This window comes from Rhopalosiphum padi, chromosome 3 (assembly GCF_020882245.1).
Source record: "Rhopalosiphum padi isolate XX-2018 chromosome 3, ASM2088224v1, whole genome shotgun sequence".
NCBI classification, from domain to species: Eukaryota; Metazoa; Arthropoda; class Insecta; order Hemiptera; family Aphididae; genus Rhopalosiphum; species Rhopalosiphum padi.
Genome location: NC_083599.1, coordinates 61,162,403 through 61,177,983, shown reverse-complemented (window position 1 = coordinate 61,177,983; position 15,581 = coordinate 61,162,403). Strand labels below are relative to the sequence as shown.

At 24.8% G+C, this 15,581-nt stretch overlaps 1 protein-coding gene across 3 annotated transcripts in view; it reads right to left on the bottom strand.

The window, feature by feature from the left end:
• Positions 1–3,720: 3,720 nt before the first annotated feature.
• LOC132925293 (E3 ubiquitin-protein ligase MARCHF2-like) overlaps positions 3,721–15,581 on the bottom strand; it is a 28,125-nt gene continuing 16,264 nt past the window's right edge. For all 3 annotated transcript variants that reach the window (XM_060989701.1, XM_060989702.1, XM_060989700.1), the window contains exons 3-5: positions 10,608–10,771; positions 5,723–5,946; positions 3,721–4,094 (exon numbers count right to left, since the gene is read on the bottom strand). In XM_060989701.1, the coding sequence (XP_060845684.1) occupies positions 4,007–4,094; positions 5,723–5,946; positions 10,608–10,771 (476 nt within the window). In that variant the 3' untranslated portion in view covers positions 3,721–4,006. The remainder of the gene's footprint in view (positions 4,095–5,722; positions 5,947–10,607; positions 10,772–15,581) is intronic.

The window sequence follows — 15,581 nt, the reverse complement described above, 5'->3', positions numbered from 1 at the left end:
CAACTACTGATATACCTGATTTGTAGGTATCCATTTACCTAGTGGAGAACCATTTACAAGCACAAGACTGGTTATATGTTAACTAAGTAGGTACCTTAGTCCACATTATATTGTTCATTTAATAGAAAGGTATTCTTCTGACCAACAAGAAAAAATTTGTTTACAAATTAAATTGCTAATGTTATAGATGAAATGCAATTGAACAAGCCAGTTCTGGACTAACATAATTCAATTCTAGAAAACAACAAATATCTATAAATAAATAAAGCTGATTTTCTACCAAAACATAAGCTAAATCCAATGGCTGAAGAATTCATATGTCTTAGTCGAGGAACTGAGTTGATTGAATACCTCTTGGGGGGCGATAACTACAAGCCCGAAGGCTGGAACGTGTAAAAATACTCCTAAACCAAGTTTATACCTAGAAAGGGTTTCACATATTTAGAGTGGTTCTTAATATAAATAAAATTGCAAATGTAATTGACAAAATGCAATTGGACGAGCATGTTCTGGGCCAGGATACCTCATCCATTTTAGAAGGCGACAATAATATATTCATAAAGAGTGCTGAATTTCCATACAAATTCAAACTCAATCCAATGGCAAAAGATTTTTAATATCTTATTCAAGGAACTGAATTGATTGAATACCTTTTGAGGAGCGTAAACACATATTTGAACTAAACGCGTTAGCGCCGTTAGCAAAAGAATTTGTATGTTATAAAAGCAAATCATTTTGACAAGTGTTTGCCCTCAGAGTAAATTCTAGTGTGGAGGTGATAAAATGTACCTACCTGATTTTAATTGAGAAACAAAATATCAAACTGTATGTTTCACAACTCAGAGTGTGATAATCAAGGAGGAACGTACGCAAATTGTCAGGTCTTAAGGTTTGAAAAAATTCCATAATCTTCATATTGTTGAATATTAATGATAAGTAAGTAATTGTTATTATTGATATTTCGAAGAGAAGTTAATTCTTCACGGCGAATCGATTTGCAATAAAATGATATAATTATCTGACGGTAAAACGGACGAATGCTGAATAGGTCGCGGCGAATTTTCCGGGTTCGAGTTGTCCCAATGCGATAGTGATGTTCTGATATTCAGTACCTACTTAATTACTTTGTATTTGTTATTAACTTGTGTCCAAACGTCTGGTGCTGGACTTACCGTACGGTAAAATATAAAATTAAAATATCAATATAAGTTGTTGTTTATTTATTGAGTAGGTACGTATGGAATTTTAGTTGTTTACCATAGTGAAACACAATATAGGTAGTTGCTATTGACTATTGTAACGGCTAGCTAATATCATGACAATCTAAAATATTCTAAAGAAACTTCTATCGAAAGTAGTAGGCTTATGAAAGTTACTGTCATAAATGAATAACATTTTCGTCCTGTTACACGCTCATATATTTTAGTTAATAAACTTGATGTGGATTTTAGGTAATTGAGTATTGGTCAAAAGTATTTTTTAATACTTAAATAACTTTTATTTTATATATAAACACCTAATATTTGTATATATTATCTAGGTTTTTTAAGCATACCGTTCGTGTGAATGTGGTATATAAAATAAGAGACTATACAGAAAATTTCTAAAACAGTAAAATGTATAATCCTTTTTGAGTTTGACATATTATACTTTATACAGGTCGGTATATTTATATATTTATATAAATTTATATTTTTATTGGTATTGAATTAATTATTAAGTATTTATATTATTTAATTAAATATGATACTGTAGATTTAACACAGAATAAGAAGGTAATAACTAATAATAGACTAATATGCATATATAATGTGTATACCTAATCTATTTTCTTGTAAATCATAGAAAATATCACTGTTTGTGTAAACACTGTTTAAAGTCCAAATCTTAAACAATTAAAACGTGGGCGTGTGCACGCTTACTAAACTCCCAATTTTTATTACCTGTACACTCTACCAGGTCTTCTTCAGAATTATTATACCTGAAAGATAAAATATGTATAATATGTAAACTCTTTGAAGTGTTTAATAACTTGGCTTCTACATTATAATTATATTATTATAATTTAATGTTTATAAATTGTTATAATATAAACATTATAAACAATGAACATACCGATTTAAAAAAGTCAACCATATAGTTTGTACAAATTTTAGTCTTTATTCCACATATTTTTTATAACACTTACATATTTCTATGTAATTTTGACCTTTAAAAAGTATAGAGTAGATCAGTTTCGTGTTTACGGGGGTGACATGGTGGATGGATCCCCCTTGGTATTTTTTTTCCGATAGGTAGGTATAATAATGTCGCTGGCTACACTTTATTTTTATTATAATATTAAATATTGCCAAATTAAGAATTTGGAAATATCATGGTTGATGCCCGTAGTGGCGTAATCCATACACTACTTACTGTTAAATATGATTGAAAACAATTCGTTTTATTCGTAAATCGTCATTATTGTCAATAACCATCCGGTTATATTAATGTCATGTCATGCTTCTAATAATAAGTGTTTGGTTTAAAATTTGCCACTCACTTTATAGTCCTGGTTAACCTTAGGGTAAATACGTCACTGAAAAAACCTAACCTAATTAGGAATTAACCTCCTCGGCTCTTGATAATACCTACTTATCTTGTTCAAAATAATATTACGTATTAAACACTACTTGCTGGTAATAATTCACTAATTAGGTGAGTGAATATAATAGTACGAGGACTATCATGCGCTATACCGGTGATATATATGCAGTAGGTGGCAGTCTACGGATGATTAATACTATGTTGTATCATGAATATGCTTTGCTCTACCTATACTAGCTATACTGATATAATAATAATACATAAAATAATGTAATTCGTATTTTTATAATGTAATCATTTTTTTAAGTAAATTAAAAATAATTTCAATTTTAAAATACATAATAGCATGTACCTATTATACCTACATTTAATTCATTTTTTTATTAGAATAATTAATAATAATAATTTTTATTTTATTGATACAATCCCATTATTCCTTTATTTATTTAGGATGCTGAAACAGAACTGTACGTCCAAAAAGCGTTGTCTTTTTTCTTTAATTCTAATGCATTTATGTACTATTACAAGAAAAAAAGTACAGGTAAAAAAACAAATTAAAATTAAATTATTTACCCTTCTACTTAGTGTTTTTCGGCAATATTTCCTTTTACAACGTAAATACATAACAATTTTCATTAATTCCTTTGCTATTTTTTTTGTAAAATATTTTATGGCACTACATTCACACATTTTGAAATTTACTTTTTTATTGTTTGCCAATAGATTTCTTGTGATTAAAAATATAGTTACTGAGTAATTGTTTGAAATTATTGAATAGTACAACTTTTCACAAAAATACCAAGTAAAAAATAATTAGTTAATAGCCGTATAGGTAATTCGAAAATGGTAAAAACAAATCCCGTATGTCATTAAAAATAAGTAAAAATATAGTGTATGCGAACAAAAGTAACATCAAGCTATTGGGAGGTTGTAGGAACCTAAATATAGACAAATATATGAATAATCTATATAAACATAAATATTCATTTCCAGCATGATATAGATATATTATGACAGATATATTTGTATTATGCACTAAGCATCTACCATCAACGATCTACTCAAAGGATTACAAGGATAGTATTATTAACATTAAATAATATTCTATTTCATCACAAATATACACTAGCTAAATATTGATAATTATTTTTATATTTTAGTCCATACATTTTATTTTTCATAATTTTTCCATGTAACTCAAATAGGTTAGGTACCTACTATATACATTCAATAATTATTAATGATTATATTAATTATATTATATTGTTATGAATTATGATACCCATGTATTTTGGATTTATTATTTTTTTTAAGAGGTAACGATAGTTTTGAGTTTTCCATTATTATTAGACAAAAATAAACAATTAAGTAATAAGTATATATTAATCTTAAATTAAAAAATATAAATTAGCTAGTCTTATCAGACAGCAAACGCATTGTTGATGTCATCAGCTCCGTTTAAGTAATTCTTGTCCAAGCGTATCACCATATTCCTACGCTTCCATATTCTGTAAATAAAATGTTTCATTGTTAATTATGGCGTTAGATAATATGGTACATTGCCTAAAAGTTTATCGGGTCCGGATTTACATACAAAAAATGCGTAAAATATGCACTTAAAGATGTATAAATATACAAAATGATAATCGCTTAATATCGAATTTATAATCATATTTATATATTTTTTTATTATTCACCAAGTAACTACGAGATATGACACAATCGCAGTGGCATTTTTTTTAGTTTTAAATTAATAACATAACGCTATTATATCACTATAAGCATAAAAGTTTTAAAAAATAATAATAAAATTGTAAATACACATTTTATATTAATACGTAGAATCACTGGTTCTGCATGTACTCAATTATTAACTAATACGACTATATATCGGTGATAGTTTTATGTAAGACACTCATTATTTTATATACCTAACTTTAAGACGTTAAAAAAAACATTTAAAAAAATATATTATATGTTTTACTATTTTTTGTTATTATAATTTTTTTTTAGTGACATTATGCATACATAGGTAGGTAATAGGTATTTAAGGATTATAAACGGAGTAGAGTTCTTTAAAGGTATCCCACAAAATGTCGGTCTATTACTTTGCTCATCTAAACTTTCAAATTTAAATACTTATTCCTAACTAATAGATTATACCTACTTGTCAAAAATTAGATTTTTATAATTAAAAATACACCGAATAATATGTTCTTTGAAATATGAAATTAATTAAAAATGTATGTTGTTATTCAAAGAGTAACTTATACAATTTAAACTTATACATTTTTTTTTTATGAAAATCAACTTTTTTTAACACTTAAAAATTATAAAATGAGTATTTTATGTTTATAATGGATCACTTCTTTTATATATTTTTAATAATAATAATTTGATACATTTGCATGAAATTATTTAAATATTTATGATAATATGTAAGAAAATCAAAATGTAATACTATGTATAGCAACACTATTTTGATTACTCATATATTTATTGTTATAAAATGTGCCCATGCTGTATGAATTATAATGTTATGCGCATTACACGAACATTAGTTTAAGATTTTCAAATTTTAAATTCTTATGATTACGTCTTGGAATATACTTTGTACATCACGGAATTTTTGTGATGTAAAATGATACAAATGCGTACTAAAGCTGAATAAACTTTTAACTGAGAGTTCTTAAATTTTATTCAATCCACTAATTTTTGTATTTACAAGTATTATGTTTTTAATTTGTATTATCATTTATCAATATAAAATGTAGATAATAGACAATATTTGTTAGCTAAGTCCAAAAAGAATCATAGAATTATTTATTTTAAAATTACAGTAAGTAGTTTAGATATAATAATAAAATTTAATTTGAAGATAATTAAAAAAAGTAATAATAATATTATAAAATACGTTATGTGCAGGTATTTATTCAGAAACAAGCAAAAATATTTGCACATTTGTACTAAACTAACATTTGAATCTACACATTATGAAACATATAAAGTTTCAATCAGAATTATTTTAAATCAAATAAATAAAAGTTTATACATATTATACATTTGCTTATAAATCCGGGCACCAATAATTTTTAGTGCGTATTTTAGATATAATATGATAATTTGATATACTGACGATGAAAAAATTATCAGCCAAAACCACAACATTGCAGTCATTGCGAACGTGATGATACACATTAAAAGCCCATTGTAAAATGAATTTTTATCTTTTTTGTCTAAGAAATATTCAACGGTTTTCATTCCACACGCAGTGAGTACAAAACACCATATTGTAACGAAAAAAAACATCACCATGAACTGGCCAAAGAAGCCTTGGCAATTTCTTTTCTCCTGAAACCACTGCGTACAAACAATATTTTGACGATGATTATAATTTTTTGTAAAAAGGTTATAAATAATAATAATATTATAATTCTGTACGGATAACCATTAACCTGTATTAGAATGCCTTGATAAAGAGATCTAAAAAAAATATTATATGATAATGGTAACAAATAAACATTATTAATCATTGAATCTACAACTAAGTACTTTATTTAAAAGAAAAAAAGGATTCAAAATGTATAGTCTTTATCGTGAAAAGTAAATAATCAAAAGAAAATATTGAAAATAAATGTATAAGTTAGATCAAAATCAAATATCACTAAGAAAGTAATAAAAAAAACGACTTAGGTAATATAATACCATTATTATACTCGTAATATCAACTGTCAAGTATGAGCTATTATTAATTTATTGGCCTATACAAATGACAATTTTCTTATCAGTTCATACGGTCACATTTTTTTTTATCATGGCACTCTAATATATAATATATACATATATACACAAAATAACATATGATTTCAGTGTAAAACTGTCAAACTTCATAATACACCAATTACGTTACTACAATAGCTAAGACTTTAAGTTATGGGTAAGAGGGGAATTGAGTCTTAACTCTTAACATTTTTGGATAGTAAAATGAGGTATGGTACAGACTACAGAGTCACTCTCATACAATTATAACACTACATTTTCATAAATAATACATAAAAATTAAAAATACAATACGACAAATCGTAGTAGTATAATAGTATATAAACTATAAATGAGTAAGTAATAAATGATAAATGGAAATAATTAGTTTTACCTACTTAAACAATTGTATATATTTTATATTTATAATATTGATGATCAGTATTATTTAATTATAAGAAACTGTATAACTGCTGTACAAACTAAGAGCTTCTAATCTCTTGTGATTATTAGTGTTATTATATTTAAGTGCTTAACGGGAAATTTCTAAGAATAATTGATTAGTTTAGCAGTGTTATATACACAAAAAGAATATATCCTATCGATTTTGAAAATATAATTGACAAATTTTATGCTGAAGTATCAGTAATTAACTGTTACATCAGATAGTTAATTTTTTTATTATTATCTAATGAAAAATATAAATACCCAATAAACTAATAATTAAAATGCACATTTTTATTATATAATCCAAATACAGAGTTTAAAAATTATGTAATTTTTTTGTATTGCTAAAATTAGTAACCGAATCTCTTTTGCATACCTATCAATAGAAAAATTTTAAATCAGATGTTATGTTATCAGAAAAAAATTACTACTTGATAAAATAACTTATACCGCGTATTATAGACTATAATAGTATAATTGTCAATAATATAATGTTTATAAATTGACTGTAATTGTCAATAATAGGCATGTTTTAATTTTAATTTAATCATCCGAAAAATGATTCTGAGCAGGAACATGACAGCACTCACCATCAATTCTATAACGATACGTATTTATAGGTACTTTATATTGTTATTTATTAGGCATAACTACATACGAGATGTACAGTAAATTAAACCAATATCTGAAAAAAATATTTGGTAACTAATTAATTTAATAATTATTAATAATATATTATTGTATCATAGAATTTAATTATTGTTAATTACTATTACCTTACTATAGAAATTCAGTACCGATGAACCATAGAACGGTGCAAAAACTGAATAGTTTAGTGATTTAATGTGTACAACAGCTTAAAATTAACCTATATTTTTGATATTTTTAAATTACAGTAAAATCCCGTTACAACGAACTCCAGGGGACCGAATTTTTTTTTCGTTATAACGGACATTTCGTTGTAACGAAAATTCGAATAAGCTCTTTATAAGCCCTGCTTTTCGGCAGGGGACTTTTATGACTTTCGTTATAACGGGATTTATCGTTGTATTGGTATTCGTTGTAACGGGAATTTACTGTATTACTAAAAGAACAACTTGTGAGAAACTATATATATACTATCAAGTTTTTTGATCTTTTTAAATTCAAAAATGTCAAAGCTTATATAAATAATTTAAATAATTTTGAAACTTATATCAACTCTGAAAAATGCTATTATAAATATTTGGTGAAAATGTCAGGTTTTTACAGTTATTTATTGTTACATTATAGCTAAACAACTAAATAGATTTTGTCAAATCTAGTGTTGTGTAAATGTTAATACTTTTTTTTTTAGTTTTATCGATTTTTTTAAAATAATACTGGCCATTGAACGTTTTCTAATTTTTATTTTTGACGCTCCAAAGTACAAATTAGATCCAATTTACTACCAGAAACTATCTCTAAAAAGTAAACAAATTGAGAACTATTCTTAAAGGTTTTTAGATGATTTCTGATCAGAAATTTAAAAGTTAAAATTAGTTTCAAATTATACCATAATATTATATTATTATATCAGTATCTACAATTTTTGAATATATAATCAAGTTTTATTAAAATTATGTTTTCGTAATTTATCATTTGTTGAGTAGTTTAAATTGTTATATAGATTGATATATTTTTTTCGTTGAAATGTAAAAACCTGTTTTTTTTTTTAATTAGATGAGCGCAATACTTTTTTATGCGACTATTAAAAATTTATCAAAAATCATAATTATCACAAATTTTAAATTGAAATTAAAAAATTTTTTTTATAAAGGTATAATAAAAAAGACACGGTAAAAATATAGATAATAAGCTCAATTATTTCAAACAAAACACACAAAAAATGTTCGATGAGTCGTGATGATAATGGAATATAAATTGAAAATAATTAATTTAAAATTAAAAGTCGGTCACAAAACTGTTGTTTTCTATTGATGAGTATATCATTATTTATTATACCTAAAGTTAACAAAAATAAGTATTAGGTAATTGTAATTTCAACATAATTTTATGAACAAACATCGATTGTGTAGAATAATATTATGGGAAACAGTACATATAGACGTATAGTCTAAAATATTGTAATGGCTTGATTAATTTAAATTTTGAAAATAGTCAAATATAAAATACAAATGTATATTATAATATGCAATCAACAATAAATGAAGAATGCTTAAATTATAAAGCAAAGCTATACATTATTTTCTAGTGTCTTCATTAGAATATATTTTTTAATAATGAAAAATAGTTCAAAATACTTTGATCATTTTTAGAAGTTTGACTTTTTTATTTATCATTTGTTCCAAAACATAAACACATTCCAAACATTTCATCTAAGAAATAATTTTATCATTATCTATACTAACCTAACAATTTCTGACAAAAGTTGTTTTTGTATTGTAAGTTACTTCAATCTGTACTTGAATAATATTATACTAAACATTAATGGATTTTAATGTTAAAAAAATATAAAATAATGAATTAATAGTTATTAATAAATTGAAAATATTTGGAAATTGTTGTTCTATGAAATATACTGAAGTACCTATATAATTTTTGTTTTATATTATATCCTGCAAAAATGTCTATTAAATTAAACTAATCAATAAAAATAGAGAGAGAGATTGTAAAATAAAATTGTATTTTAATTTGTTGTAAACAAATTTAAATTGTTACTATATTATTATACTAAATTAATAATAACTAGGGGCCGCAATTATATTCTTTTAAAATAGCCAAAATGAAGAAATGCTAATAATTTTTTAAAAAGTGGAAAATATTCTTCCAATATTTTTCAAAAAATCTGCTTTTTTATTAATATATTCTCTTGCAAAAAATATGCATTTATATGCAAAATAATACAAAAACCGTATATAAATACGCACATAATAAAAAATAATACATGTTAAAGTAAATTTGATTAAATTATATTAATATAAGGTATTTTTAATTAAGAAAATTTTTGAAACAGTTGACAAAATGACAACTATATTTTGTTCTATGTGCTCTGGTATCATATTTGTACGATAGTCTGTTAATATGTTTTTATACGCGCTAAATGAACGTTCGACGTCAACTGAAGTCAAGGGAAAATTTTGCAAATCAGTAATACAGGAATCATAGCCGGTGAAAAATTGTCTATAAGTTGAATTTCATTATTTCCATCCAAAACTTTAACTACGTTTTTCAAAATGATGAGCCCTTGACATTTTTGTTGGAGTTGATCAATTTTTATTTTTTTATTTTATTTCCATTTTCTCCGGGTAATTTTTGAAGTTGACCAACAGTTCATTACTAATTAGGGCATAATGACCATACGATATACGATGGTTATAATACGTATATAATACATCAATATCATATCACTATTACGAGTATTATTGGACATATAATTTATATTATTTACGCCAGTGCAACAAAAAATATCTAATATCTATAAAAATTAATCGAAATATTCTCTAATATTCTTTTATCTTGAATTACTCTCAAATATGCAAAAAAAAACTTTTGCCATTAATTAACCGGTTTCATGGTTTGTAAAGATTTCAAACCCCCGTCTGAATGCATAGCCTCAAAAAAATGTGCAAAAGAATATAATTCCGGCCCCTAATTATAACCTATACACTTAAAGTATAATAATAATAATATCGTGTTCTGCTGATTTGGTTGACTCTGTTGTAGGTATCATACCACTAAAGTAAATAAAAGGGGTAAACTAATATAGTTATTAAGTAATAACATGATTGATGTTTTTTCTTGGTGCATACCTATATTATAATATGTTAGTTTACCTCGAATACAGTCAAAGACCGATTGACCGTCTTGAAGGAATAACTGCATATGTCACATCTATTCGACTTCGATACCGACAGCCATTGTTCTAGGCACGTGACGTGGACATGTGCATGAGAACCGACACAATTGCACGGCGATACTGTGCTTTCATTTTTTTCTTCTAAAAAATATAAAAATCGCAATGATGAGTAACGAGTTCATAAAACATGTAGCTATATTAAAGTCATATACAACATCACTATATACCGTAAGACAATATTATTTATAAGGACTTATTCGTGAGTAGTCTTTTTCACTAAACGACTACTTAAATTCTTTTGAAGATAGTCTCTTGTAGATGTGAATTGTAATTAATTTCCAAAAAAAAAACCATAAAAATCTCGATAGTAAAAAAACCATGTATCTTTGACATTTTCTATCTTTAGACACGTAAATTCAGAGAAACAGTGTATCTCAATAACAGTATAATAAAGTCATTAGTTCTCAAAAACATTTTTTTTTAATCACCCAATATCTATTAAATATCATATTCTGGGAATTAAAAATTTAAGAAAATTATAAAATATTTTGTTTTTGTCACTATAAAATTCTAACAGGTGGTCTTTTGGTCATATTCCTGCAATCCTGCGCGTCCCCCATCATACATTTACATTTTATATTTATACGCCGTATACCTTCATACAATCATACACCACTATAATAAATCACCGATCATTTGATAATTAAAATATGCATTCGTTATTACTTATAAGTTATTATAATATCAAATGCAGTCCGCTTAGTTCTTAGTAGAGTTAGTAGGCCTATTTATAAATTATTATAATTATTATAATAATATATAATATATGCTTATAAATTATATAATGGGTATTATAACTACAGTGAGGTGCAATATGAAAACAATAACATATTATATTGTTGTGACAGTAGCTTATAATATTGTACGTATTTGATAAATTAAAACACATTTTTTTTGCACACGGCGTTAGCCTATATTAAAAATACATAACATTTTTATTTGAAATGCAAAAATAGTGGAATACGCATAATAATATAATTTGCACCGGTTATGTATGTCTTGTGCAACGCGAAAGATAAAAATAAAACTGCAAAACAGCATTAATGCACAATAATATAATATTATTAGAATACAACGAACAACGTAACGGATTTGTGTAGGTCAATACAAAACTGTTAGTACTATATACGCAGATCGAAAAATGCAAGTCATCAACATGATCTTTGCTGATAAGTTATGAATATTAATATATTACTATATTACTTGTAGGACTCGGATTTATATATACGAAAAAATCAAGAAATATACTTCCTTAAATTAAATGTGTTTATGGCGTTTATGCAATTATGCATCAAAATACCTTAATGTATATCGTATTTATTCATTTATTATTGTATGACTACAATTAATTAACTAAAAAAATATAGTATAACGCAAGAAAAAAAATTATATTGTACAAAATAAACATTGGATATGTGGGTTGTCTTTGACTTTAATCATTTTGTTTCCTTTAGAATTGTTAGTATTTATTTAAAATAAAATGTATATTTTTTCGAAACTATACTTTTGTTTCTTAAGTTATAGAACTGTGCATTATGTTATAAAAAAAAGACAAAATATGACATAATAATAGTAAAATATGCGCTAAAAATTGCAAAATAGTGAAATATGCTCTAAAATAATTGGTATTTTAAACCATATTTTCAGGACACATATTATCTTACTTACCATAAGGCATAAAGTACGATGGACTAATATTTGCTTACAAATAAATACAAATCTGAGCCTTGAATATTATAAATGTATAGATAATGTAATTTACAACCAGGATTGTAATTATTATGAACATTCATTGTACTTGTAAAGGACATTGTTAAATGCATTGTGTTTGTTTTTTTGTATAATTAATTGCTCAATAGTCGTTACTTATTGTTAATGTCTGATTATAGTGTTAGGAATAGTATATGATTATGTGTAACAATAAAATTATTACGATGATTGGAAAGTGCAACAAATTAACTTTTATGACACATTATAATAAAGAAAAAAATGAAAACTAAATGTGTACAATAAAGGTTTCTACTGCTTTTATATGTAATAAAGTTTTTGCAATAATTTTTAGCATTAAGGACGAACTCATTGTGGTGATGAATATCGTATAGATTATGTCAACTGAAGTTAACGTAACCATTTTAAACATTACCACTGCCATTCGATCTGTTTTAAATAATTGATTAACACAAAGTTTTAGATAAAATGATAAGTTTGTTTTATTTTGTATTTTATACTGTTTATATTATTTGTGTAATCGGTTATTGAATAATTAATCATTGTAATGTTATATTTTCGTTTATTTGATCTCAATAAGTATACGATGATGCAATATATGATATGTGCTGTAAAAATATAAAATATTATAATATGCAGCGTGCGCATAATGTACATCTAAATATCGATAACGTTATTTGTTACATTTTATGCACCTACACAAAACGACAGATCACGCTTGATAATTTACTATTATTTGTTATTGTTAGTACTTGTTGGTACGTGTAGTATCTACACTTATAATTGGGCATAAGTACCTATATCATATTAAATAGTGATGAGGGGTGTGGTTTGTAGCGGGATGCAAAGCCTAAAGGTATCCCACAAATAATCATTATATTTTACATATGTTTTTTTGATTGTTTTTTTATCATAATTATAATAAATTATATAATTATTATAATTAATTTCCAACAAATATTAAAATAATTATGGTATTGTGGACATTTAAAAACGATAAAATGATTTTTTTTAAAACATTTTCTGATATTTCTCGAATATTATAATAAATCATTGTAATCATGAAATATAGAATTTATTTATTCTGTCCGTTAACGTTATAAATTCTTTTCATTTATCTTGTGAATTTTCATCTGCTAAATCATTTTAAATTAAAAAAAATGTTTTAATAATATTTTCGCATTTTGTATGTATTTATTTTAATTGATTTAAAACAAAAAAACGGCTATTATATTGTTATTAATAGGTAATTATTCACGTTTAGATGATAATAATTTTTAAATCTGATTATATTTTGCGAGCAAAGCGATCGTCTCTATAATTATAATATAGCTATTGGCTATATTAGTCTGGGTATGTTAATTTGTACTTTGTGCGTGATTTTTTTTTTGTGGTAAGATTATTTTGTTAGGTTTTTAATTGGATTATATTGGATTTTTTTATGTTTTCTATAGGTAGGTGTTGGTTATTAATTTTAAAATTTTCATTCTTCAGATGAAAGTGTTTAGATATACCTATCCATTATATTATTATTGTTATTATACTTGGTGTTTTTTATAAATATCGCGTTGTATTTTCGTAATTGCTTATAGTCGGGTATGATTTTATTGAAACGCTTAGGACTTTTAGTACTATTATTTTCATAACAAATACTGAGAAAATTAATCGTTCACATTTTTATAATATAAATAATTAGGTTTTTTATTTTCATTTATTGATTTCATAATAATTTTCAGGTTTAGAGATCAAAAATTACTGTTGAATCTTCATTTATTAAATTATATTCAATACTATCTATATTTTTAATATTTTTTAGGAATTTAAAAGTTTAAATAGTTTGTGAAAGGCCGTTTTCATGCTTGTATATTTCGATACTGTTTCTGACGCGTATAAACTACAATTCTTTTCGAAGTCTTTAAAGACGTTCTTTATATTATTATTTACATTATTTATATACCTGTTTTTGAATATCGGCTTATATGTATCAGATTTATAAAGAGGCTTTTCATTTTTTAATTACAGCGTTATGTTATTGAAATTTAAAATTACTTAAGTTTATGTAATATAATTTAATCCGATTAATACCGGTATACATGAAGAGTCTACAACTTAGTAGGTATAAGGTATAGTATTAGAATTTCCGATATTAATTTTTAAAGATAATTATTATGATGGAAGAAAGTAGGGAGCAGTCTAGGGGACTAGGAGCTTTCTCCCCAAAAATATGAAGATTTTACACTTCATTGGAAATGTGAAAATGATTTCATCTCTATATTAATATTGGTGTTCAAACAGTTGTTCGTTTTTTAATACCCAATGATTAATAAAAACCACAAGTGACACATAAATTGAATCTCGTTATGGTTGATATATGCAAACACTTAAAGGTATAAATAATAAATTATATCCATGAACATAATTTAATATTTTATAATCAATTTTGTTTTTTAAATTATTTTATAGAGTACTAGAAGTTTACTAGATTACAAGTTGTGTATGTTCATTTTTCCTGTTGATCAACCAGTATTAAATTAAATTAAATGCTAATTAAACTAATTTTAGAAGAACAACATTTTTTTATCTGAGTGATACACGTAGGATATGTCGTAGTATGTATCTTAACTAAGGGAATAGAAGATCAAGAATTAAAAATTGTGCTAGCTCAAAAGTAATTGGTATAAGTTATACATTAATATTTGATACTTAAAAAAAACAATTTATTAATTTTTTAAAAATAAGATTGTTTTAGGTGTTTGCAATTATTAAAAATATAAAAATTATTATTGTATACTTATTTATTTTGCGCGAAGTACTAAAAATAGTTAATATAGGTATTATTGAGTATTTATTTTCAGGCTTTTATCTGCAATGCGAAATATTATAATTTTTATAATACCCTACATAATATTTAAGATATTCTATGAACTCAAAACAGGTTTAGCGATTAAGGTATAATTAAGATTGTTAAAGACATTTTTGTTGACGTTGAAAGCACATATCTGAGAGATGAACAAAATTGATATGATAATTATTATAGTCTTTTGTGTACAGAATTTAATATACTCATATGTATTATTGTTATATTAACTAACGTACTTTTATAGCATTTAAAAATTAAAAATAACATTTAAAGTATTAAAAAAAATGTAAGTGTATTTTTTTT